Source organism: Rhipicephalus microplus, chromosome 6 (genome assembly GCF_043290135.1).
Source record: "Rhipicephalus microplus isolate Deutch F79 chromosome 6, USDA_Rmic, whole genome shotgun sequence".
In the NCBI taxonomy this organism is placed as follows: Eukaryota; Metazoa; Arthropoda; class Arachnida; order Ixodida; family Ixodidae; genus Rhipicephalus; species Rhipicephalus microplus.
This window is the reverse complement of record NC_134705.1, coordinates 107691239-107716427: the sequence shown is the minus strand read 5'-3', so window position 1 is coordinate 107716427 and position 25189 is coordinate 107691239. Positions and strand designations below refer to the sequence as shown.

Below are 25189 nucleotides of genomic sequence, written 5' to 3'. Positions count from 1 at the left end.
AATGGTACAATGTCACCGTCTGATCACCGGTTCACCACTAGTACAACGGCGCGATGAGTTTCCAAATACACATACTTTATTCTATAGTCGCCTGCACATGGACTACCATAAACATCGGATGCTTCGTCTCTCGCGCTCAGGATAAAACGTGCGCAGCAGCTCAAGCGCAGCTTCAACGTCGTCATCCGGGCGGTGGCGGCTCTTGAAATTGTCACATCTTGTCTTGCTCTGACGTCAAGGAGGTTCCAACACTGGCTCTCCAAGCTGATCACCCATATGATCGGTGTACGTGTGCAACGGCTTTTAAGTTTTCTGTGCGCAAATTGTAGTCATTCTATCTTTCTGCGCAAGCCACAACTTTCAATTTCCTGACATCTTATAGCTTTCTTTGCTCGTAAATAAACATCGGTGAATGTTAATCTCGTGCAGTCAATGCGTCTATTGCTTATGTTTGTTGAATAATGATACTAATATACAAAAGTTATATGGATACAAAGACCAAGACGCTTCTTTTACGCCTGAAATAGATGCAACTGAATGTTCTCAATGCGCTTACATCAGAATAATAGTAGTAGTCCATTCGCTGCGGCATAGAGGTACCGAGCTCGAAAGTGTGGGCTAAATTCGACAATACCGTTGCCGTAATTTGTTTGAAAACAAGTAAAACTTCTAACACGTAAATTATTTACCGTTAGTTAAGAAACATCAACTCTCCATAGTATGTATATTCATATAATCATACTTACTTTTCTTTTTGGGCACGTTGCCTTTTCTACTAACATTGTCAGCCATATTGACGTGAAGTAAAGAGCAAAAAATCTGAAGTTAGTGCTCATATCTAGGTGGAAAGGGTCCGCTGAAAGAGGCAAATAAAAAAACTTCTTGGAAAACTGTTTAAATGAAGTTGTAAGCACTACCAAGAAATGTCACTGAGGTACAATTTTCCCGCGTGCAGGGTAGCAGGCTAGGGTAGATTATCTGAGGCCGACCTTTCTGCCTTCCGATAAACTCCGATAAGCTCTCTTTCCGCCTCTCATAGACGCATGGGCATTATCTTTCTTATCAGTTATGAGGATCACTAACAACGTAAAAGGCAATGGTATATACTACTTAACTAGTGCTTTCAATTCTACTTTGTTTCAGAAAATAACTGGTTTGAAGCTGCTCATTCGTCCTGCTCTTTATGAATTTCCCACTTATCTGTTCATCAAAAACGTTTTTAGAAATGCTATAGCCACGTAACTAGAAAAGTGTTTGGGGTAGCCTTATTTTGCTCTAAATGACACCGGGATTGCAGTATATTACTTTGCTGAGGAAATAATTGCTCATGTATCTCCAATCTTTTAATGATGTACGAGCGGCTGCATGTCTTGAATGCTATTGCATAGTGGTTTGCAAAATGAACATATGTAAACAAAAGAAGACATTAAGCAGACATTTTGGTCGCTTTCTCAATACAAGGTAAACAGAGAGTAGCCGTTTTCTTACGTTACGATGGGACGCCCAAGTTGAAAGTTAAAGGTAACCTATGAGAACATAACCCCCTAAACAATGTCCTTGGATACCATTTTGCATTTCAGAGAGACTGGGCCTATACTCGTGGACAACTTTTTTTGGCAATGAAGGGAAATAGGTTACAGGAGTGGATGTTTCTGCACAAGTACTAACTACTACTGGAGTTTCGTGAGTTTCGTACCACTCTGGAAATCGTTGGCTGTGCGCGATCATATCGACGTAGATGCCTCTTTGAGTTCGAGCTACACGTAAAAAGCGCAAATTTTTCATGCGTTTAAAAACGTGAAGCGGAAATGAATATGATAAAACAAATACGAAATATTACTGCTGCAAGCTGCGTCTTGGGTGAGAGAGCTACACGCTAAAAACATGACGGTACCATTTTTCATATCGGTTGTAGAAATCAAAAACACAGTTGTAAGACTACATTCATCAGTGGTAAGATAGGGGCGATTTCGTTCTGTAGTAGTTCTGTAGCCTTCACTGCATTGCCAAGAAAAGTTGTTTGCGACTCTAGTGTGAGTCGGAAGACACATATTTATCCAAGGTGCTTTGTCATCCTTATCTTATTAGAAGTGTGCTGCACTGTATTGCTCATGAAGCTGATGATCCTGCAAAATGGAAACTTTTGAAACGATGAATGTGGCTGTGTTAGGGTAGCAGAGGAGCAGTAAGCAACAAAATCTTGAAAAAAAATTACGATTAAAATTTATCGCCATTCAGAAATTAAGAAACAGAGCAAACACGCGAAGATTTGAAATATTTGCGCAGTAGGAGTGCAGTTTTCGCGTTGAAAAAATGTGGTTGCTGCTGGTCGGCGGTGGTTTGTTTTCCCTTCTTGTCCTCCTTAAAGCAGATGGGGACTGGCTCAAGCATACACAGTAAAAAAATTTTACTCCCAGAAGGGTGTAAATGAGCTTGTCTCGTGGACGATATCCTAAGGGTGTTAATTCAGCACCTTCCAAAAGGGTGTTTTTCCATGCACCCTTAGAATAGGGTGTACATGTAAAAAACTGTAGGGTGTTACAAAAACACCCTTAAGGAAGGGTGTCTTCAATGTCCTTCACTTTTTTAGCACCCTCTGAGGGGGGTGAGAGAAGAGTGCACGAGGGTGTTGAGTGCCCATGGCAGGGGTGCCAGTATTCTTTTAGACTGCACTAATAGATATCAGCATGCACTGATTACACACTACTTGAAGAAAGTGGTTCTGATTATCAATGGTGCGCCACCTGTCAAGTTCTATTCATTGCGTGTGGGCAAAATATAAACACGTACAATCGTGTATGAACTTGTGCTGGATCTATATATACTTCACAGTATATGCATAATGCGCGTAACAGAAAACGAAGTCTTGCTGCCCTTGCATATTGCATTTATTTATTAGGCAAATAAAACTCATAAACTTTTATTCTACCACACAACTTTTTCACCAGATGTGTAACATGTTCACGTATACGTACACTACACGTGGAACACCTCAAATGTTTATTATATTTTTCCAGTTTCACTTTATTGACAATTCTTCGCAACATGCAATTACACTGGTTTTAGTTTAGTATACTGCGTCAAGTACAGAGAGACTACAAATGAAATACACGCTAATATATTCCTATAATTCTTTCAAGTATCTACAATCCCAGTGGTTTTCAGTTTAATACTTCTCCATGTACACAATCGGTTAAAAGGAATGAAATACAGGCAAATATATACTTACATTTCTTTCAAATATATACAATCACCATGATTTCACTATATACACTTTCATGTACACAATCGTTTCCAAGAAGTGATGCACACAAAAATATATACGGATAGTGTTTTCAAATGATACAATCACAGTGGTTTAAGCTTTGTATTCCTGGATGTATAACAATTGGTTATAAGAAATGATGTACATGCAAACATATACGGGTTTTCGCACACATAACTTTAGCGAATACTTAAAAAACCAACACAATGATCAGAAACAAAATAAGCTAAAAACCAACACAAAACTGAGTCAGGACACACAAAAAACAAAACAGGTAATGCATAATTATGGCTAATGACACAGCTGGGTCACTTTATGCCAAATGTCCTAGCCATTTTCGCAACCATCTCAATTGTATTCGAAAAACTCGTGCTGCATTGAAAATAGTGAACTTCTGGAATATTTAGGAGAGGAAAAATATTTGGTCACGTGGCTGTCTTCTGAACTTCCTGGAATGCCGTCTACGTGTTGTATGTGAAAAATTTTATTTTAAAAGCACCGCTCCTTCTTTCTATACGAAACTCGGTCTACGTGTTACGTAAAAGAGCCTAATTTGGGCGAGTTGGTTCATCGTGGTTGTGTGCTAGTCACAGCGCGACAACTTCAGGAAGAGACAGAAAGGACAGGAACGAGCACCGACTGTCAACTGAATTTAATGAATGTGCTACGAGCGCTTATATACGGAGTACAAGAACCGTGTTCATGCGCGACGACACGTGTGAGCACTGCAAAATTATCTTCACTGTGAAAAGAATACTCCCTCTCGGAAAGGATAAGTAAACGTGTAGTGATGCACTGATCACTGCTTTACCTGATAAAAATACTTCTACAAACGTTAAATTGGCATTGAGTAAACCTATTCTCATGACGAATGGTGCAAGATTGACTATTCCTGTTGCTGTTTAGTACACACACTTTGGAAGCTTGCAAGGGATGGAAAACAACACGTTAATATCATATCTGCTGGCTATTTTTTTAGTTGTGAGACACGTGTTGTGGTATACCATGCAAAGGTTTTGGTCATTGTTTTTTGTTTGTCCTGTCTTCTTTAACTTTACTTTCTGCAGGAGGGTTTTGCAAACGGGTGTGATGATTCTGTTGGGATATCGAGCATCTTTTAGTCTTTTAATCTGGTTTTTAAGCCTGACATCACCCTTGTGCTAATATGACTTTGGAAGGGTGGCCGGAGTACATGTGGTATCAATTCCTCTTTCTTAAAATTTCGAATACCCACTATCAAAAGGCAGAACATTCTTAGCCCTCCTGGGCTGATAGCACCAGCCAATACCCCAACAGCATCATCACGCTAGCTTGCGAAACCCTCCTGCAGAAAGTAAAGTTAAAGGAAACAGGACCAAGAGAAAAAGAGAATGACCAATGGCCTTTGCATGTTACACGGTACTACGTACATAAGGTCTCTCACAATTTTAGGAAAAGAGCCAGCAAATATGACATTGTTGTTTTCCACCCCTTGCAAGCTTTCAAAAGTGCATGTACTTACAGCAACAGGAATAGTCAATCTTGCACCATTTTTCACTAGAATAGGTTTACTGAATGCCAATTTAATATGTATGAGATACCGCTAACAAGTGGAAAAGTAAACATAGGACAAACTGGGCAATGTTTCGATGATCAAGCAAGACAGCATGCTTTAAATGTTAGAAGGACTATAGTAGTCTCATGGTCCGACACCGTAAAGAATGTAAGTGTAGTCCTAGCTTTCGTAAAACATGGTTTTTGAAAAAAAAAGCAAGCAGGAAAAATGAGAGATTTTAGAACTCTTTATCAGGAAGGCCAAGGATTAATGCATCAGTACACGTTCACTTATCGTTTCCGAAAAACAGTAATCTTTTTTCGGTTAAAATTATTTTGTCATGGTCACACATCTGTTGTTGCAGATGAGCCCTGTTCTTTTGCTCGGTATAAAAATGCTCGTAACACCTTCAATAAAATTTAGTTGACAGCGCTCTTTCCTGTCCTTTTTGCGATAAGCTTTTTATTATAGAAAGAATTTCATTTTCGTACAATTTAGTTATAATGATGAGTTTTCACTGTATCACAACATGAAGCAAGTTGCATCTCAATAGGGACAAAAATCACGGTTTTGTGAAATTCGTGATATTTTCTCGTATATTTCAGCAGCTTGAGAGGTCAAAAGACATTTTTTTCCTCAAAATATACCATCTGTGGAGAAAGTATTCACTGCTCAGATATTCATACAAAGTGAAATATTGCAATAAAAATGCAAACATAACACATTTTCGTTTTATTCCTAAAAGCGAAAGTGGCAAAAATTGCAATATTATTATTGAGCTTCAAATACCTTACAGAAGCACATTTACTTAACAGGTAGACCGAATTCGCTTTATAAAAATAAGCGGTAGTTTTAAAACAAAATTTTCCACAAACAGCACACAGACACCATTATGCCAGGAAGTTATTAGCCAGCCACATGAACAAAAGTTTTTTTTTCTTGCTGAAATATTCTAGCAGTTCACTGTTTTCAACGCAGTAATCAGCACATTTTTTTTTCAAATACATTTCGGATGGTCGTCAAAGTGGCTGGGACGTTTGGCACGGAATGGTCCAGCTATATTTAAGCAAAATAACTTACACAAATAACAATACTTGTTCATCTACCATGACCACACTAGAAAAAGTTGTTCTGGCATTGGGACACTAAAATTTTTAGCGTTGTAGCGCCTGAACAACTTCTTTGATAAACTCCAAACTCACGCCGAGAAAAAGCCACTCAATCACTGTGGTTGTTAAAGGCCTTGTGGCCGTAGACAATGTTGAAAATTAAAAAAATCAACTCATCAGTGCTGTCACTCCTTCTTCGTCATTACAGACACAGAAAATGTTTCTGTCATCCACGTGGAGGTTCAGGAACTAGGCCTGCTCTAGGCTGGGGCCGCGGTAGACTACGCAGGACGTCAGCGGCACCCTCTCATCCTGTAATAAGAGCAAATATGACTTCTCATAAAGGGATGTTCGTGCTGTTCTGGCAGCACCATATATGAAGAATGTGTAGTGTGTATCCTTTGAAATGGCGTGCAATTGACATTACACTGAACTCGAAGCATAGAACCCATACATTAAAATAATTTCGTATGATAAAGATTGATGAAGATAAGAGTTTTTCAGCATACTGCAAATTCCTGAATTGAGGTGAAGTGTAAGACTACAGCTCAAAAATGGCACTTACGAAAGCCTGAACTCACCTAAGAATCAAATTCCTTCTAGGGTAGTGAGCCAGTGCGAAAAACAATTCTTAAAGCACAACGTTCTGAACATGTAGCATTAATCAAAACGCACAAGAAACTTACCTCTTCATGCACAAACAGTGACGGCATCTCTGCTTTCTCTTTCACATGACAACAAATGATCTTGGGCGTGGCACTAGCGAAGAGGTCTGCAAAAAAAGTAAAAGATTTAACGACTTTAATCACGCCTCTAACAATCTGAGGAATTGTGACAATTCAGCAATCAGTGCAATTCTGACTGCCTCTGTAAGGGCATCCAAAATGAACAATTTTCTCGTTCTTTCTACTCTCACAAGAAGCTCCATCAATGGTATCTAATCGAAATTGGACGCTGTGCTTCCTATTTGCCTGCTTTCTAGACGTAGGGCTGCGAACATATATTTGTGCACCTAAGCTAGCACGGTAATTCGTCATCTCTAATTAAATCATCTTAATTCATTGTAATTTGATAAAAGATGTGATAGCTCGTCCAGTTTTTTTTAAAGAGTTGCGGGTGTGCAATAGGGTTGCCCCGCCGCGGTGGTCTAGTGGCTAAGGTACTCGGCTGCTGACCCGCAGGTTGCGGGTTCAAATCCCGGCTGCGGCGGCTGCATTTCCGATGGAGGCGGAAATGTCGTAGGCCCATGTGCTCAGATTTGGGTGCACGTTAAAAAACCCCAGGTGGTCCAAATTTCCGGAGTCCTCCACTACGGCGTCTCTCATAATCATATGGTGGTTTTGGGACGTTAACCTCCACAAATCAATCAAATCAATCTGCAATAGGCACTGCCTAGCACGTATGAAAGTATTTCTTTTGAAAAAAAATTCTTCAAAACTTGCTTTCAGAAAAAGCGTCTGGAATATTTCAACAACCAAGCCCATCCTCTGATGGCAATCAGGGGCACGCTATTAGCGATTATTGACCACGGGATTTACAAACGTAACCCGTGCCTAAATACTCAGTTAAACACAATCAAGCAAGTAGGAGCGCTCGAACGACACCAACGCGCGCGGACGCCGTCTACGTTGCAGCGGCCATGGCTTGTGCTAGAGTTACCGCACATAGCTCCCACAGTCACGTATACTCTCTCGATTCTGTTATAACGCCGAACGTTATCGCAGATGAAAGCAAAGCACGAAAACAGCAAACATAAACGAGGGAAAACAATGCACGGCGATGGCCACAACAACGCGCCTTCGGAATTCTACTGGATCTTTTTCTGTTGCTGGTGACACGTGTCCTAAATATTTTAAAATACCGACGCGCACGTTCTGGAAGCATCGCGGAATATCAGCACCTTATACCGTCTTTAAGCAAAAAAAAAGCTATTTTGTACAGTGCGCCTCTGTACATAAATTTTTCTTTTTCTTTTGTTACGCTTACTTCTACTGAAGCACGCTGCACATTTGCGTATTAATAGAAGTGTTGATTGATTGATTTGTGGGGTTTAACGTCCCAAAACCACCATTTGATTATGAGAGACGCCGTTGTGGAGGGCTCCGGAAATTTTGACCACCTGGGGTTCTTTAACGTGCACCCAAATCTGAGTACACGGACCTACAGCATTTCCGCCTCCATTGGAAATGCAGCCGCCGAAGCCGGGAATCGAACCCGCGACCTGCGGGTCAGCAGCCGAGTACCTTAGCCATTAGACCACCACGGCGGGACCATTAATAGAAATGTTGTTACGATTTAGCCTAAAGCGCTTAATGAAACAATATTAATCACTTTGAGCAGTGTAGAGACAATGTGCGATCAGCAACGAATCGCGCCCTTGTTAAGAGATCACATCACTCACTCTATGAGTGATGCAGGCACTTACACAACATCGTGCATAGCAGTGTGAACTCGTTAAGTCACACGTTTAATCGGGCATCTGCAACAGGCCCACGAACGCATGCTGTTGTAAATGGCTGGCAGCCTACTTTGGCAGAGCTGCTGCAGGCGCCCAGCTAGCGCTGTATGATTACTACCTACGAAAAAGTACACTCACCGTTAACAGGCCCATGTTGTCCGTGTGCACCGCTCCATGAATATTGCTTAATCCGAGCGTCACTTTGAACGCGGTGTCATGCGTGACCACCAATGAAGATGCGCCTGTTCGCTAGAACTCACACAGTGACCAAGACCCCAGACCAACGCAACGCATTTGAAAGACGGATGAGACAGAGAGAGCAATGTTTAGAGAGAGAAGGAGGAGGCACTGGCGGCGGCGCCGCAGCTGTCGACGCAGGTGTTCGGTGACGCAACTATTCGCTTATCTACACCGCCGTGGGGGGGACAACGCTGGCCGGGCTGAGCCGGAGGGGAGAGCGGGAAACCCGCCATGACAGCGCCGAAAGGCAAACGCTATGGCGCATACGGCGGACGGCGGTTCGACGCGGAAGGCAATCGAATTGTGCTTCAAGAATGACTCCTTGTAAATGGGAACTCTTCTTCCAGCCAGCCGCACAGCGACGAAGGTTACTTACTAGCGTCGGGTTCTTTGAGTATTTTGACGGAATGCGTTTGCAGTGGGCGAAAAATCGTGAATCAAAACTTGCGGAAAACAAAGTGCACCATGGAATGGCCAGAAGCAATAATTATTTCGTCCTCGGTGGCATTAGTGGGAGAGCATCGCTACACCTTTTTCCAGAGGAATTTCTTTTCCCATTGTCTGTGTCTGGCAATTCCGCGAACTGTGCCGCAAACACTGAATGCGTAGTCGAAGCTGAAACAAATTAATCCACAGTCGAGGATGTTTAAAAGGCTTGTCACGCACCGCCAAACGTGCCGAAGTTGTTATAACAAACTTTTTTCTGACCACATGATGAGCACATAATTCCAGATGGTTGCCAAATAAGCTAGCTAAGCACCTGTAGCAAAGGCAGGGCACGTTCTTGTTAAACGTTGTTAATATAAACGATGGTTTTGCATAAGTGCAGTGACAGCTTTCCGTGTGAATTGGTCATAACCCACGTTTTCGAGCATAGAAGCGCCTCAGCGGACCTAATCAGCTACCACAGTAAGTTCGTAAGCAACGATGAGGTACGAAAATGTGCAGCTGTTTTTCATGTACTCAATAGTCCGTGTACAGTGCGTTGACCACCACCATTCCTTAAGCCACCTCCCATATAGACTCCCAGTCTGAACATATGTGGGACCTTAAACACTAAGAAGCAGTGCCCCTCCCCGCACACACACACACACACACACACACACAAACACACACACACACGAAATTCGAGGGCGCTCGGGCTAATACACACGCATACTTATTCACAGGCGCACACACATACACGTATACACACATACGGCCACACACACACGCGACCGTAAACGCACGCATGCATGGGCGTACACATGTGCACAGGCACGCTTAACACAAGCACGGACTCGCACATACACGCGCACGCATACATGCATGGGTGTACACACAATCGCGCTTACACGCGAACACATGCGCAGGCTCATGCATACACGCCCATACTCGGGCGAACATTATGTTCATGTATATAATCCATAGCAAACATGTAGCTTATAACCAACGCTAAGGTGAGCTTTCGTAACGTGGATTGCAGTTAATTGCCATTATAGAAGAAACGCGATTTGCTTCTGTTGGTATTCTGCTGTGTTCGGAGAGCACCTTCACACATTCTAAGTCTTGGCCGTCATTTAACGCAAGGTCCACATATTCGTGCAGCAGCTACGCTGCTCGGCCGCCAATCCGAAGGTCGCGGGTTCGATGCCGGCCGTGGCAGTCGAAATAAAATGGAGGCGAAAATGTAGAAGCCTGTGCACTGTGCGATATCAGCGCCCATTAAAGAACACCAAATGGTCAAAATCTCTATAGCTTTCCACTACGACGACCCTCATAATCATATCGAGGTTTTTGAGACGTAAATTCTCAAATATTATAATTGTGTGTTCTTATTATGCTGCATATTTCATCTGATGAGTCGTCACCTACACCCTTCTAAGGCACAAAAGCTTCCTTAGAGCCTATTTTAGGGTGCTATCGAGGGAAGCACCCAAACAAAGGGGTGGTTTTTTTCAATCGACCATTTATGGGTTATAAAGGGTGTTGCAAAGGATGCTTTCTCGTAAAAGCACCCTTTTTACACCCTTTTGGGTGTAAACATTTTCACTGTGTATTAGTTAGTTTTATATAAGAAATAACGCACGCCAAGTTGGAAACACTGTAAATTGGTGTAACTCAGTGTGCAAACATATAGGCTTTTCGCAGGTGTGCTCGATTTTCAGCAAACATGCCAAAGTTTTGCTCACACATTTAATACGATTTAAACTGAGCAAAGATAAGCTGAGGGGGGCCTGACCCAAATCACACTTCCGAAATTGCCGCTCACTCTCAGACAAGTTCTGTGAGCTGGATCATCAGGGCAAGTGGTAGAACGTGAATCCTCGAAAATCACGTGGTCTGCTCAAAAATGCATCAAGAACGGTATTTTACCATCACCATCATCATCATCATCAGCAGCAGCAGCAGCCTTAGCAATATGACAACGCCCACTTTAGTGCGAAGGCTTCTCCTATGTTTTGCCAATAGACCTCCTCCTTCAATTTCTGTGGATACGTTATAATACCGCATTTCTTTTCGTCACCTGTTCACCCTACTGTCATTCCCCTTCAAGTGTTTTGATTTCTCTTCGAATTTCGTCAGCACTGAATGACCAGCTGTTACCCGCCTACGCGCTACGTGCCCGGTCCATGTTCCTTGATCTCCCTTTCTTCCGTGACCTACTCTCTTCCTGTCTTTTAGGGAGATGCACTTAATTAAGAATGAAAAAAGAAAACATCCTATTATATCTAACGGATTCCGTGTCAATCTTATGACCAGTAAGCGAGGCTGCACTCGCAAAGCAACAGCATTTGCGGACCATGAATGACGTTTTACAGGGATTGACAGGTAGGGCAGTGTGTTCCGAAGTCAGTTATCGCTGTTAACCTTCACGCAGAAAATGTCCTCAGCTAGGCCTACGCCCAAACAGGCTACTTAAAAACTAACCTACCAATGCGTGAACATATATGCGGAATACCACGCATTCGAATACTAGTTGCTCTATTTTTTTCTCAATTTCCACCGCCAGGGAAAAAAGTCACTTATTGGCAGTGCTCAAATTTTTTTGGGCACCCTTCTGGTTGCTGTGCGGCATGTTGATGAGTCAACACATAAGAAACAACGGGCAATATAGTAAATAGAAATCAGTTTATGTCTACCGCCCATCCAAGATATGTGTTCTTTCTGCGTCTCCGCCTGGTTATTCTGTCCACTACGAATATGGACGCAAGCCAACAAGCCCGCATCACTGCTCTGACTGCTTTCTAGGCAGCTTTTGATTCCTCGACATGCGCATGAGTGCTTCATCGGTGCTAATCTTCTCCATACAACGTGAACTTATCTCCAAACCACCCCGCAGCGGTGGCCTAGTGGCTAAGGTACTCGGCTGCTGACCCGCAGGTTGCGGGTTCAAATCCCAGCTGCGGCGGCTGCATATCCGATGGAGGCAGAAAAAATATTTGGATGCACGTTAAAGAACCCCCAGGTGGTTTCGGACGTTAAACCCTACAAACCAATCAATCAATCAATCAATCAATCTCCAATCCAGTGTACATGAAGATCTATAGTATCGGCCTATGAAGGCATTTCTGTAGCCCATTTCATCCCTTTGGGTGTTATGACTATTAAATGAAATTATTCATGATTGGAAGTAACTGTTCATTTACTTCCAGTAAGATAGAACGCCAATCTGGATTGACAATTCTAAAAGCTTCAGGAAACGCATCATGGTCCCACTATGCTCTATGCAGACATTTTCACAATGAAGAATGCAGCCTGCAAGGAGCCACATCAAAGAAGTTTTACTGGCAATTAGAAATCCTATCTTGATTGCACGCTACGAGGCAAAATCATTTTTTTAAATTTCCTAAAACTTAGTAACTTTTCAGGTGCTTTTATATACACACTCTATTTTGTTTACACCGAAAAATCGTTATGAAGCGCCGCAGGCGCCGTGAATCTGCCACCACTCAAGATTAGTGAAATAAACTGAGTGCTTGATTTTTGCGAGAATGTTGCCAGACAATATGAACGCTTGATTCGTCTTGAAAGTACATGAATTGGTGGTTACAGTCACTTCAAATTGAGTGAAAGGCACATGGAAAAATTTATAGTCCACATCTGGAAAGACAACACTACTAATAATAATATTGTATCATTATTATTACTATCATAATGAGCTATGCGTATTCAATGACAATGAGGTGACAGATATGTAATAACACAGTACCTACTTTCGAGTTCCACGGCTAATAATACATCCGCAATGTCATGGAAGAGTTATTCTTAAATGACAAATTCCGCATTGTTCTACTAAAGTGTATACTTGACTACTTGAGCTTACATATACATCAAATAATGTCAGAGATTAGGCAATAGAAATATATATACGTAACATATGTGAAAAATGACATTATAACTGGAGCCATATGACAAGTCTCATGGGTGTTTGAAAATTGTCGCCAAACTGCCTCACTTTGACAGTTGTAAAATGAATTCATTCGCATATATGCATATCGCTGAGATAGTGTCTTTGCCATGTATTTTAACTATCATTTTCATTGTTCTGACCATTCATATTTTGAACCTTTTCCATAGCAGCAGTTGGTAGATGGTTAGTAATAGATTGGAAGATTTTGACGTTGCGTACTAAAGGCACGTTTACACTAGAGAGCCACGACACCAATTATGGTCTACGGGCTGTTCTTAGACGTGTCTTTTCTCTCGTCTTCGGTTTATGCATACTGCAAAAACACAAACAGTCCGTGAGTGGTCTCTCGAAGACTCCGCCCGTGCCTTTTCATGCTCACAATTTTTTGTTGGCAAATTCTGTAGCTATACAGTGGAGGCACACGCAGCGACACCAACTAAACTTGCGCACCTTTATCTCATTTTCAGTCATGCTCCCCACTGTGCCATTGTACCTCTCCGGCTATGCAGCGCCGCCCCATCCATATACCAAGGTAACGAGAGACTGGGGTACTGCACACAATAGAGAAGCGGAGGAAACACTTCTGTTGGGTGGTCGAGCTGCCTATTCAGACGCCGCGGATGCCTCGTGGAGGACATTGTTTACTCTCCTAAGATTACCGCTCCGTGATCGTTTGAAACAAAGACGCGAGGCAAATTTTCGCTCAGCCACCGATCTCCCGAGGAGACGACGATGGCAGGTCTGCTAATTCATTTTGCTGGTACTTTCGGTGTCTCATCATGTAACACTACGATCAAATGCTGTCGTTTGAGGCTTCATCGTTGTTGTCGGCCTAGTGTGACCATAGGTCTGATGGCCTTGTCGGCGGGCGGCTCATCGGCTGCTTGTTTGCATCTGCCTTGTGTCTTCGGTGGGCTGGTGTCAGCGTCGTGTCGCTCAGATGTAAACGTGCCTTTATAGATACGGGAAAATCTATAACGCTTCGTCTCACTGTTGTATCTTTTAGTCTTCTTACGCTTTCAGTCATAAACTTAGAAACTTGATTACTTTGAAGTCTTGAAAGAAAAAGGCAGGTCATGATCTTATATTTGTGCATGTAATGTCAACGCCAGTCTGTGTTATACAACGAATATCCTGTTGTGGACATTCGTCCACAGCCAGAATGAGTAAGAAATGACAGACTGACGATGGTGATCACACCAAGCTGCCTTCACATGATAACATCCTTTCTGTACAAGAATTGTCACTAATTTTGAAGTCATGCAAAAGAACAGAGTGATGTCACAAAAAGGAAAGCAATGCTATTTCAGCAGTCTATGTTATAAGGAAGTGCGGATAAATAAAAAAATTACTGCTTCTTGCTACAGTCGAATGAAAAAAACGTACTTCTCACGAACACTAGACTACTCACACTTAAAGCTCAGATTCTGTGACAGAGCGATGCAGCGCGCAAGCTTTTCCACTTATAAAACTGTGCCAACTGTTAACTGCTGCAAAAAAATTGGAGTGAAATTAAATGCCCTGTCAAGAGTTATGGGGCTTTGTCCGTTATTTCGAAAAGAGATATTCAAGTGTACTAAATAGCAACATTCAGGTCACTAAACGTGCCAAAATCGGCAAATAATTCAAGTAATGACCAATGTTAGCTCACGAAAGAGAGCTGAAGCATTCAGAAAAGAAAATTGAGGAGTAATTCACTCATCGACAAAATGAGGTGGCACGTGTGTGTGCCTCACGTGAACGTTTGTTTTTTTTCTTTTTTGTTTCTTCATTTCACATCGCAAAACTTCGTGTTCTGTTTACTTTCTACCTTCTGGAGAACAAACCGTGATTTCCCAGTTTAGCGTCGGCACGCCTCAATAGCTGAATGGATTAATTACAATCGTGGGTTCATATAGATGCAGGCATGGGTTGGAACATCGCTAACAGGAAAGTCAGCTCGACAACCTCTACTAGAGTACAGATTGCCGAACTAGATAAGGCTGGTCGGTGATGACTGCACGATGCTGTGATAGTTTATTGTATGAGATAGGCCTATACACGTTGGCGTGAAACCACCGCATCGTTAAATCCCTATTTGGTTGTGGTCGCGCCTGGTATTGCGGCACCCCAGGAAGCAGCAAAAAGGGGGAGCCAACGAAATAAACACTCCTCGTGACGCAGCAAAGTTTTGCTAAAAAAACTCCTCTGTTTTGGTGAACAGGAAGTGTGACGAGTACTTTAAACGACTATCATGTATTTCATAGATGATGGTAAAATAAAAAAAACTATGTCGAGCGCAATGAAAACTAGTCGCTTGTACCTGCCAATACCAATGACACTGCTACACATACCAGAAATATCTTCTTGCGCCGTTAATGGCAGCAAAAGGATTGCAGAACTCTAAATCTATCTATCTATCTATCTATCTATCTATCTATCTATCTATCTATCTATCTATCTATCTATCTATCAATCTATCTATCTATCTATCTATTTATCTATCTACCTATCTATCTCTCTATCTATCAATAAGCCTGTTTGTCGGTTTGTCCGTCCATCTATACGTCCGCCCGCCTACTAACCATTAGTTCGCTGAGGTGGAAATGTGGGAACTACCGGTCACCCGCGAATGTGAGAATTTTAGCACTGAATGCTGCACACTAAGGTATATATGTGAGGGCTAAATGTTGCTTCTTAAAGTGTAAATGTGAGGACTAAATGTTACTACACCGAGGTGCCCTGTGAAGTCTAATGGTTGGCTGGTAAGGTGTAAATGTGCTTACTAAAGTTTTTGCTTCGAGGTAATCAGTGGGGGCAATTTGTTAGACCTGGTCGCGTTCACCTAAGGTATAATTGGCTGTGGCAGAATCATGATTTCCCTAAGGCTGAGGTCCAAACTACAACCCAATTAACAAAATTTGCCTTAGTGTGCAGGGATTTTGACTGATGGAATGTTCTACTCCTCTGTTAATCCTGGGATGAGTACGAGACGCGGTAACCAAGGGCACGTAATCACTCGGTGAAAAGTTGAAGAATGGCTCACATTTTAACTGGATTGCTAGAAGCATACGATGCTCTTCGGTAGTAACCACTTTATCAATCAATGATTAAGTTTTCAATTCGGTGAACAAGTATTGCAAGGTTCCCCACCTCAAGAATCACCGAGAGCAATCATGGTGGCCAGTCAGATGCACTGATTGACGCAAGCTTCAGGCCTTCTGGCAGAACCACTGACTCAACCAAGCAGTTTACGTCCGTCGTCTAAGGGCTGTTGAACGACTGACACTACACAATGGGGCACCGGTGTGTAGTGTCAGTCATTCTCACTTACAGGTGGAAGTGCTTTTGACCTCAGTGTGGCCGCTACTGGTCAACAAGGTCTCCGGCAGGATGGCGTGATATGCCCCAACAGCCACGCACATAATTCGAGCCAATGCCTTCTGAAAAATTTTTGCCTGGAACGAGAGCTGGGAATGTGGCGCCGCACCCTCAGATTTTACACTCCCCTCTCCGGTACGGAGGCGAACGCCTTTGGCGGCCGCCCCTTGCGAACGCACCAACGCTCTCACAGTTGCCTCCGAGCAGCTGTTATGTCACGTGATGGAGCGGTACGGCAACGACGTGATTGAGGGCTACGGAGACGAGAGGTCACAGGCGGCGTACGCACGCAACACGCGGCAGGAGGCATGGCCTCCGAGATCTTGTGCTGGTAGGAAGCTACCAATTGAAAACAGAGTGACGTTCCATGCATAGTTTTTCTAGGAGGCGTTGTTCAAGCACAGTAGTGTCAGCCGGCAAAATCACGAGTACTACACAAAGTGCTACACAAAGCATCTGATAACCAACGTTACTAAATTCTTCTTTCAGCTTGCAAACTGCGCCGCCGCATGTGTCACCCTTGTATGCACCACCACGAGGGGGCGCGCTCGCCGTTTTTTGACCGGTCTGACGGGGATCACGGCAGTTAGGCGCACGCCACCGACCACGCCGGCGAAGCAAAACAGCAGGCACTTCTTCGTAGCGTGAAAGTATAGTGCAAGTGTGTTCCATGAAAATCGCTATCATTGTTTGTTTCAGCGAGATCGATGACACTCGCACAGTTTGTGCTCCCACTTCTGCTTACGGGGATATCATGGTGACAATTGACGTTGTGTCTCACTTGCTATCACCTCTGTTGTGTTATCGTGCCGGGTGTCAGCTGCATAGCTCTCATTTGTCGTGTGACAGTTTTTCGATGTTATAAAACATGCCTCGCTGCTTTGTCATTGGTTGCCGAAGCGGCTACGACTCAACGAAATCTGCGACCAGAAAAAGGCATTTTTTCAAGCCACCCGTTGCTGAGGTGGGTCTTCAACAGTGGCAACGAGCAATACCGAGATTGAATAAGAAACTTTCAACACCTTGCGCTGTGTGTGACCTCCACTTCCAGAAGGATGATATATTAAAAAACTACGTGCACAATGTTCGCGGTGAAGTAGTTTTGATACTACGTGATGAAGTAATTTTGATACCGCGTGAACAAAAGTGACTTCCAGTTTGTTTTTTGTAGCGTTCAATATATTGTGTTCAATAGACTTTGCTGAACTCATTGTATTTTGCATATTACAGTCTTATAAGGGACACGCATTTATTTATTTTGTGGGCTATCTTTCCTTAAAAAAAAAGAACGTTCGGATCGTAAATTTGAGTTATCTGGAACTAACAAGTTGTTCTAGGCTTTACACTTCCAATATTGCCGGTGGCAACAAATTAATGTGGTGTGTGTCTCACCATATAACAATAACTAATGTTATACGATTACAAAGCACGTGGTGTTGAAGAGCTTTGAAAAATATTAACCACCTGTGGTTTCTCTAACATGCACCTGATTTCAAGTACATAGACCTCCAGCATTTACCATTAAGCCCACTGCAACATTTTTTAATATGTCTGGTTGACTTTTAACGAACAGGAGCGCAATACGGCTAAAGTAACGCAATGCCCGCGAAATTCAGGCATCGCACTCACATCTCTGCCATGTGACAGCGCATTAGCCGCACAACGGATTCTTTAATTGCCCACTCGTAATAAGCTTAGTGCACTATCACAGAAAATAACTCCCGCAACGCCAAATTAACCACAAGAACTCCGTTTAACACTGTGCATGAGATTCATTACGCCGCGGCGACCAGTCAAATGGCATCGCAAGCGCCACCTAGGGAGCGGAAAACGAAAGGCACCGCATTTCGCCGCCTCGTCGCGGAGTTTGCAAACTGAAGACAAATCTAGTAACGTTGCTGATAACGGCGGAATGTCCCACGTTGTTGTCGGGGGCCGAACTTACATTGCCAATGCGTGACCCTCCTCGTTCCCTCTCTTCAACATCCGCGCGTTATCTCTTCACTTCTCGCCTACAACCAGCTTGCGCTCGCTCCCCCTCCTTAGCAGCGCAACGCTATCGCACGAAGCGTCTGGTTATTTACACCAACGCCACCTAAAAAATAGTTTCAGCCATGCTTACTGCCTTCGTTTTGCCACTCGTTTTGCCTGAGCGAGTGCACCTACGGGAGCCTGTTCATTTATTGCCACCATTGTCATCCCTTCGCAGTGAGTTTTACATGCTTATTATGTTTATTGGGCCTTTTGCGACTGAATAGAGGCTGGTTCAGGCACAGTTGTAAGCTTGAAAGCATTTAAAGTGTTATCTGTGAGTCATTTCTTCCACGAAAAATTGAAAGAATGTGCGCTATCGAACGTCTGGTTGATCTATATAAGAAAAGTTTGTGGACTACCAAATTGATGAAATAAACAGGGTAACTTTTATTCATTGTTCACAACACATACACAGGTACTATCTAGAACATACAGAGAGACTGTTTTTACCCATTGTTAAAGTTTCTGCACAGTTATTTGTACTCCTCCAAACATCTGTCTGATAAACAAGTAATCATTCAGGAGAGTCTGTACTGCTTCCACGACAATGTTATTCAGAACAATATGAGGGGGATGACCACTTCAAACAAAAACAAAGTCTTTTATTTCACAAAGATCTTTTGTGATCGAGACAAGGAGCAGCGTTTCTGTTTCTCTCTAGCAGTGGTGCGTATCGCTCCTCTAACTTAGGGCCTTGAAAAAATGTTAGTACGGGGTATAGAATACACCGTGAAGCATTCGTGAGTGCTCCTCCTGCACTTCTGGTTCCTTAATCGGTATATATGATGGTGGTTCTGAAATATGCTACCTTGCCGTAGAGCTCACACACCTAAAAACAGTTTAAGCAAGTGCTTTATTGTAACTGTTAACACGCATCTGAATTTCGAAGAAACATGTTAGGCTAAGATGCTGGCAAGACTGCCGCACAATTATAATACGGCAATGGAGTTGTTGGAACAACGGCAACAAAATCCTATGTACAAAACCGATGCACTAGGCATTGCAACAGCATTTCTTGCACTGTTCTCAACCAAGTGAACATATATAATGCAAGAAGTCCGCAGCGCTTGACGCCAATAGCAAATTGTATTCCGACCCTAACGAAAGACGCCTCTTCCGAGAATGTACTGCCACGCACATGGATTATTTTATTACAAAGTCTTACGCTAACAAGGCAAACACACACATGATGCCTTCATTTTAAAGCAAGAACAGAACATGGTGGAGATGGCCCGATTGGAACAATTTGTAATTATGCAGTACGGAGACAGGTTCCTTCAGGTCACGAAGAAAACAGATGTTCACGTGAGCTTGACGAATGACACGATCCCATTTCGTTCTTTGGTTGTTCTTAGGAAACGACAACGCTGACAACTTCGGTTCATTTGTCGCGACAGTGCACAACGTAGCATCGCCAAACCATTCGGATTTGAAGTCGGTGAAATTGCGAATATCCAGTGCACAAAGTACATCAAATATCTACGCTACAGCTCAAGGACGAAAAAAAAAATTGGGGGACCCGTGAGCTTTGCCCCAAAGCGTTGAACGCGATGGCGAAATCCAGCGCCTATTGGTCCTTCTAACACTAAGTGCTTATTTATTAGCTTGTTTGGTTACACACACACACACACACACACACACACACACACAAACACACATTATCTACGAGTTGCTGTTTCCTTGATCAACGCCCCTGGGAAGACATATGTTTTCCGCTGGATGGACATAGTTGTCCATTTTTAGAGCTGTTTGAAACTTCCTCTGTGTTTTTAGCGGTGATGGCTGCTCTGTCCCGGCATTTATTGACGTAGTTTGATGGCCTCCCAAATGCGCCTTAAAATCGTCGAATTGGCTCATTTTCGTCGTGACACCGGTCTAATAAACTGCGTTAAGGAGACTCCTTCCACTACATGGCATTAATATAGTGTTTTCTGACCGAGCTGCACGCAACATCGTGGGTTTGTAGTAGTACATCTGCTTGCCACGCGAACAGCCCGGGTTCAATCCTTATTGGAACCGAAAATTTTATTATTTATCTTATTCGCTTTTTTCACAATGTTTCGCTCACAACCAACGGTGCCGACGCCGACGGCGGAATTTCTGCGACACGAGCCCTCTAGCACTATGGCGATAAAGCATAATATTTTCGAGTTGCCAACAATGACACCTGCACGCGACTAAAAAGTTTTGTCAGGCATGAAGAGCAAGCGTAGGCACGTCTGTCGAGCGAAGCACACTAGCCTTAATGGGATGACGTTTCAGCAGGCCTGAAATCATCTATGCGGCATTGCCTACGCTTGCTCCCTCCTCTCTTCTAGATATTCTTCCCTTGGGCGTGGTGGTGGTGATAGTGGTTAGAGGAGAAGTAAGGCACCTAATTTCAGCAGCCTAGTCGAGAGCACGACGCAGTACACCAGCATTGCGCATACGCGTCCACTCTCCTCTCTCGTCTCGCAATGCCGACTCAGGCAGTGTCTGCTAGCGAGTTTCTTCATTGACAGAATCGGCCCCATATCTGCTTGTTTGACTGCAAATGTTGTCGAAAGGCAATTCAAAACTTTCACAGATGGTGGCGTCGCCATGCGGCATCCGTCATAACTGTCGTTTAGGGGATGCCCAGGAAGCCAGCCCATGCCAGCGTTCAGTCGGCCTCACTTTGGTGGTTCGCTGGTGATTTATATGTTGTCACTGGCAATTTCTACTACGGTTATTCTGAAGTCAGACAGGTACTGATTTGTAGAAGCAATGATTCACTCTTCATCGTTTGCTTTCTGAGCTAGAAGAATCGCGAGATATGTTGGATGCCGCTGTGAAGACACCGTGCTGTCAAAAACGAGGTTTCCTGCTTTGCACGGGCGCAGCCGCTCGATCTTCCCCGGCCGTGGCACGAGCAGCGTTCACAAAGCTGTGCGTGCATTCCTTCACACCACAGCAGACGATATGTCCGGCGCTCAAAACTTCTTTTCCTTTAATATACGGCGCACACGCGTTTCTCAACAGTGTCGAATATACATGCTGGAGTCAATCACCTTCTTCGCAAAGACAACATGGTGGCTGCAGTCGAAAATACAACGCAGTTCAAAGTAACGGGCACACAGGCGGCGGCTGCTGTCGCGTCGGCTGCACGATCCCCCAAACGACAGCCTTGTTGAGCTTGAACTAACGTCCTCTCTAGGCGGTGAAAGTTGCGAATAGTCTTCCGTCTTGAGTGAATAATACATTTATTTCCCGATGTATTGCGCGAGTAAATTAGTAATTGAGAATCCGCAGACGCTCCGTGAGACATGAACGCCATTAAGCCGTAATCTCAGAAAATGAAAAGATGGCTTCCTTTGTAGCGAGCGGGCAGCGTGCATGCACAAGGTTGGAGGCCATATTTTCTCAAATTCAAGGTAGGTGGCAACACAGTATTGTTTTACGAAAACATAAGAAACTCTCCTTTTTGTGCATAGCGTCGCATTTCCAGCTCAGCGTAACAAAGGCTAAAGTTCTTAGAATTACTTAAGAATGTCTTTTGTAGTATAAAGAGACGCACCACAGAGCATTGATATGTTGATATTGTGCCTCCCATGTGCGCAATAATTTCTTTTTATTGAACAATTGCACAAGTACGAATGCAGAAAGCAGAGAAATATTGGTGACCACTGTGAATGTGGGCGTACTTGAGCCATTTCGCTTGATGAACAGAAAAACGGGGAGACAGACCAAAATGTTTGCGTTGAAATTTGTGTTCTGTACATGCTGTAAATAATTTTTTTCTAAACGAAGTATCCCAAGAAAGACTAACGTCTTTAAAAACTGACTGCTCGCGCTGCACAACCTCTCACTGGCCACGCCGCTTAGATATGCAATGGGTCCTAACCTACAAACTGGGGCCGATGAGAGATTTCCTCTGCGCGTTGTTGAAAAATAAAAATTTGGAACCCGCGCGTTACCTGAGCGTGGACTGTGGGTGTCTATGTTCTATCGGAATTTTCTTTCTCTCTCTGCCAAGTAGCAGCGATTGCCATGTTTTAGTAAGAAACATCGGCTCATCACTACGTGCTTCGTGCCTCCCCAGGTTTCTCTCATGCGCAACGCCTCGATTAGCACCTGCGTCAATGTCGCCGCCACTATAAGGGCGCGTTCACACTTGAGCATCGAAAAAAAAAACGCTAAAGTGGCCAGAAAACTACGACGATGTTCACACTTGTCGTACCCCATCCCGTCGCCACTGTCGTCACTTCCTTGAAACATAATTCGATTTTGTCTGTTTTTTCCATCACAAAATTTTCTACCAAATTCTAGTCATTCACGCAAAGTAGTTAAAATATACAGCTCGCACCTTTTCCAACGTTGTTTTTGGACACAAGCCAGCAGAAACGACACGAACAAATGTACTGGCGGTGGTGAGTTCATCTGGCTGTGAAAAAACGTGATGCACATTTGGGCATGCTGACCGCTGCTGCTGCACCACCTAAATACGGAATTCTCAGCGATTGCGATCTAAGCCAGGCTTTCGATCAACGCTTACTCCTTGAGGCCGTCACGCTTCGTCCTGCTGCACGGGTAATTTGTGAATACAGCTGATGCGAGCCACCGCCAACGCCTTTGTCGCCATGTTGAATCTGATGGTTTGACCACGTGGTTTGATCTGGCGCAACCAAAGCCGTGAAGCGGAAACAGGATTGGCTTTCGCGTGGTAGGAAAATTGGTTTTCACGCAATGGCCGCGCTGCGTGGTTTACCGGCCACTTGGGCGGTGAAACGACCCGGGTTTTGGTGAGTTTCGCTGCTTCTCCTTTTTTCGAGGCCAAGTGTGAACACGTCCTTAGCAATACCACCCACAGATACGCATCTACACATGGTTCTCTTTTGTGGGAGATAAAATAATTTTTGTTTATGGTGCAAGCGCCTTCTTTGAATTACTCTCCAACATCAGATATTTTTGTTACATTGTCTCCAAACATGCAAGATGCTTGCCCTCGTAAATAATTTGTATCAGTTGTCCAGGGCGGCTGGGTATACACAGACAGGAAACAACAGATACCTACTCAAGTCGATATGCCGAATCGCGCGTGCACGGGAGCAGTGAGCAATGCTGGTATCTATATTTTCAGTATTTTGGTAATATTCAGCGGCTCCTATTCATTATGGGTAGTTTGTGTTCACAACTAAATTACTAACGATAGTGCAGGACACACGACCCAGGTACTGTCTTTAGAATGCTTTAGAGTACTCCGACGCGCCACTTCGACTACTGCAACTGATACCAGCCGAGAAGCGCTCGGTCCTGTTGCTGATGTAATTCGCGACTGCAGAAAACGCTCTGTGTGGTGGTAACACTGGTAAAAAAAACAAAGATAGCTGTGCCTGCCAGAGCTAACACGGCACTTTTGTTTATCGCTGTGCTGATGTTTCTTGGTTGTGGCGTCGGATCACGTTGCTTTGTCAAAGGCGATGGGTAGCTGGTCGCGGGCCCCTCAGTCTCATTGTGAAAAGGATTTTACTTGCCAAACAGCGGGAACAGATGCGCTGTGCGTCCAAACATCGAGCCTTTTCGCCTAACTGCATCAGATTTACTCCAAGTTGAAGAACCTGTCCAGCGAGGCCGAGGCTCTAAAGGGCGACTGCCTATGTGGCGCGGGCCTCTTAGAGAGGTGCTGAGACTTTGGAGCTGCGTTTTTACACTGCTGCAGGAAAGACCTCAACAGTTTTCGAGGTTTTTACGCTTTGACGCCTGCTGGCGATGCACGTATGCCATTTATCAAATACGAAGCAAGTATTTGACTATCCTGTGTAACGCAGTCCCACCGTGTCTTCGTGCAAACGCGCCGCACTTTTTCCTGCCGCAGTTGTTGGAATGATATTAACTAGGTCAAGTCAAAGCTGCACGTTGACGTCTCTCACTTGCTCGCCTGCAGCAGCTGCCAGCTACCCTCAACACACACCTGAGTGGTGTTCCTCCTCCGCCCGCTCGCAACACATTCATCTTTCACTACACTCTTTTCACCGCACGCAAAGCTCGACCACACGTCGAGTGCACTCTTTCGGCCATTATCTGCAACGAAACTTACACGAAACTTCTCCCCTGTCCTTCCGTTTGAAAACTACGTTTACCGAGTAAAGGCCAAATAAGTTCCGCTTCAAGATGGTCTTCCAGCACCACTGTTGCTTTGTATCTCATCATGGTTTCCTTCAAAAAGATGGTCCATACTTCTTTATATATTCTTTTATTTCAGCACCCTCAAAGCCCGAGAGCAATACAGAGGGGACTGCGTAACATTAATTTTTAACACAAAATACTCAAAAATCGAGAAAAATATTAGTTACTTACATAACTGAAGGAAAACAAAGGGACATTGCGCAAGGTATATTAACTGAGCGCATGTATTTAAAATAGCAGCGATAACAGGTTTATAACAAAAAAGAGTCAAGTGAACGAAATGACACTCAAGCGCAAGCATGCGACAATCAACAAAAAAATATTGCATTGTTGCAGTAGAATATGCCAAGATACCGACGAGCAGAAAAGCAGGAAGTGAAGCTCAACTGAAGAATGGAAATACTGGTATCATAATAAAGTATGGCAACAACAAGTTAGTCACAGGCACGCTTAGAGTTATCACTAATCTCAACTACAGATCAGGGAAGGTGATTCCTACTTGCTGACGTAGAGGGATGAATGAATTGTAAAAATGTTGGCGTGGTATGTGGGAATTCCAACTTTACGACGATGATGTTTTCGGGCGGCTAGGTAAAAAACAAGGGGTTATTAATTTATTTTGCAACACTGAATTGTCATATTATATCTTGTG

The 25189-nt window shown here is 43.6% G+C and overlaps 1 protein-coding gene across 3 annotated transcripts in view; it reads right to left on the bottom strand.

Moving 5' to 3' along the window:
* Window positions 1–25189, bottom strand: part of LOC142765419 (uncharacterized) — a 179839-nt gene that overhangs the window by 146336 nt on the left and 8314 nt on the right. For all 3 annotated transcript variants that reach the window (XM_075866403.1, XM_075866405.1, XM_075866404.1), the window contains exon 2: window positions 747–856. In XM_075866403.1, the coding sequence (XP_075722518.1) occupies window positions 747–836 (90 nt within the window). In that variant the 5' untranslated portion in view covers window positions 837–856. The remainder of the gene's footprint in view (window positions 1–746; window positions 857–25189) is intronic.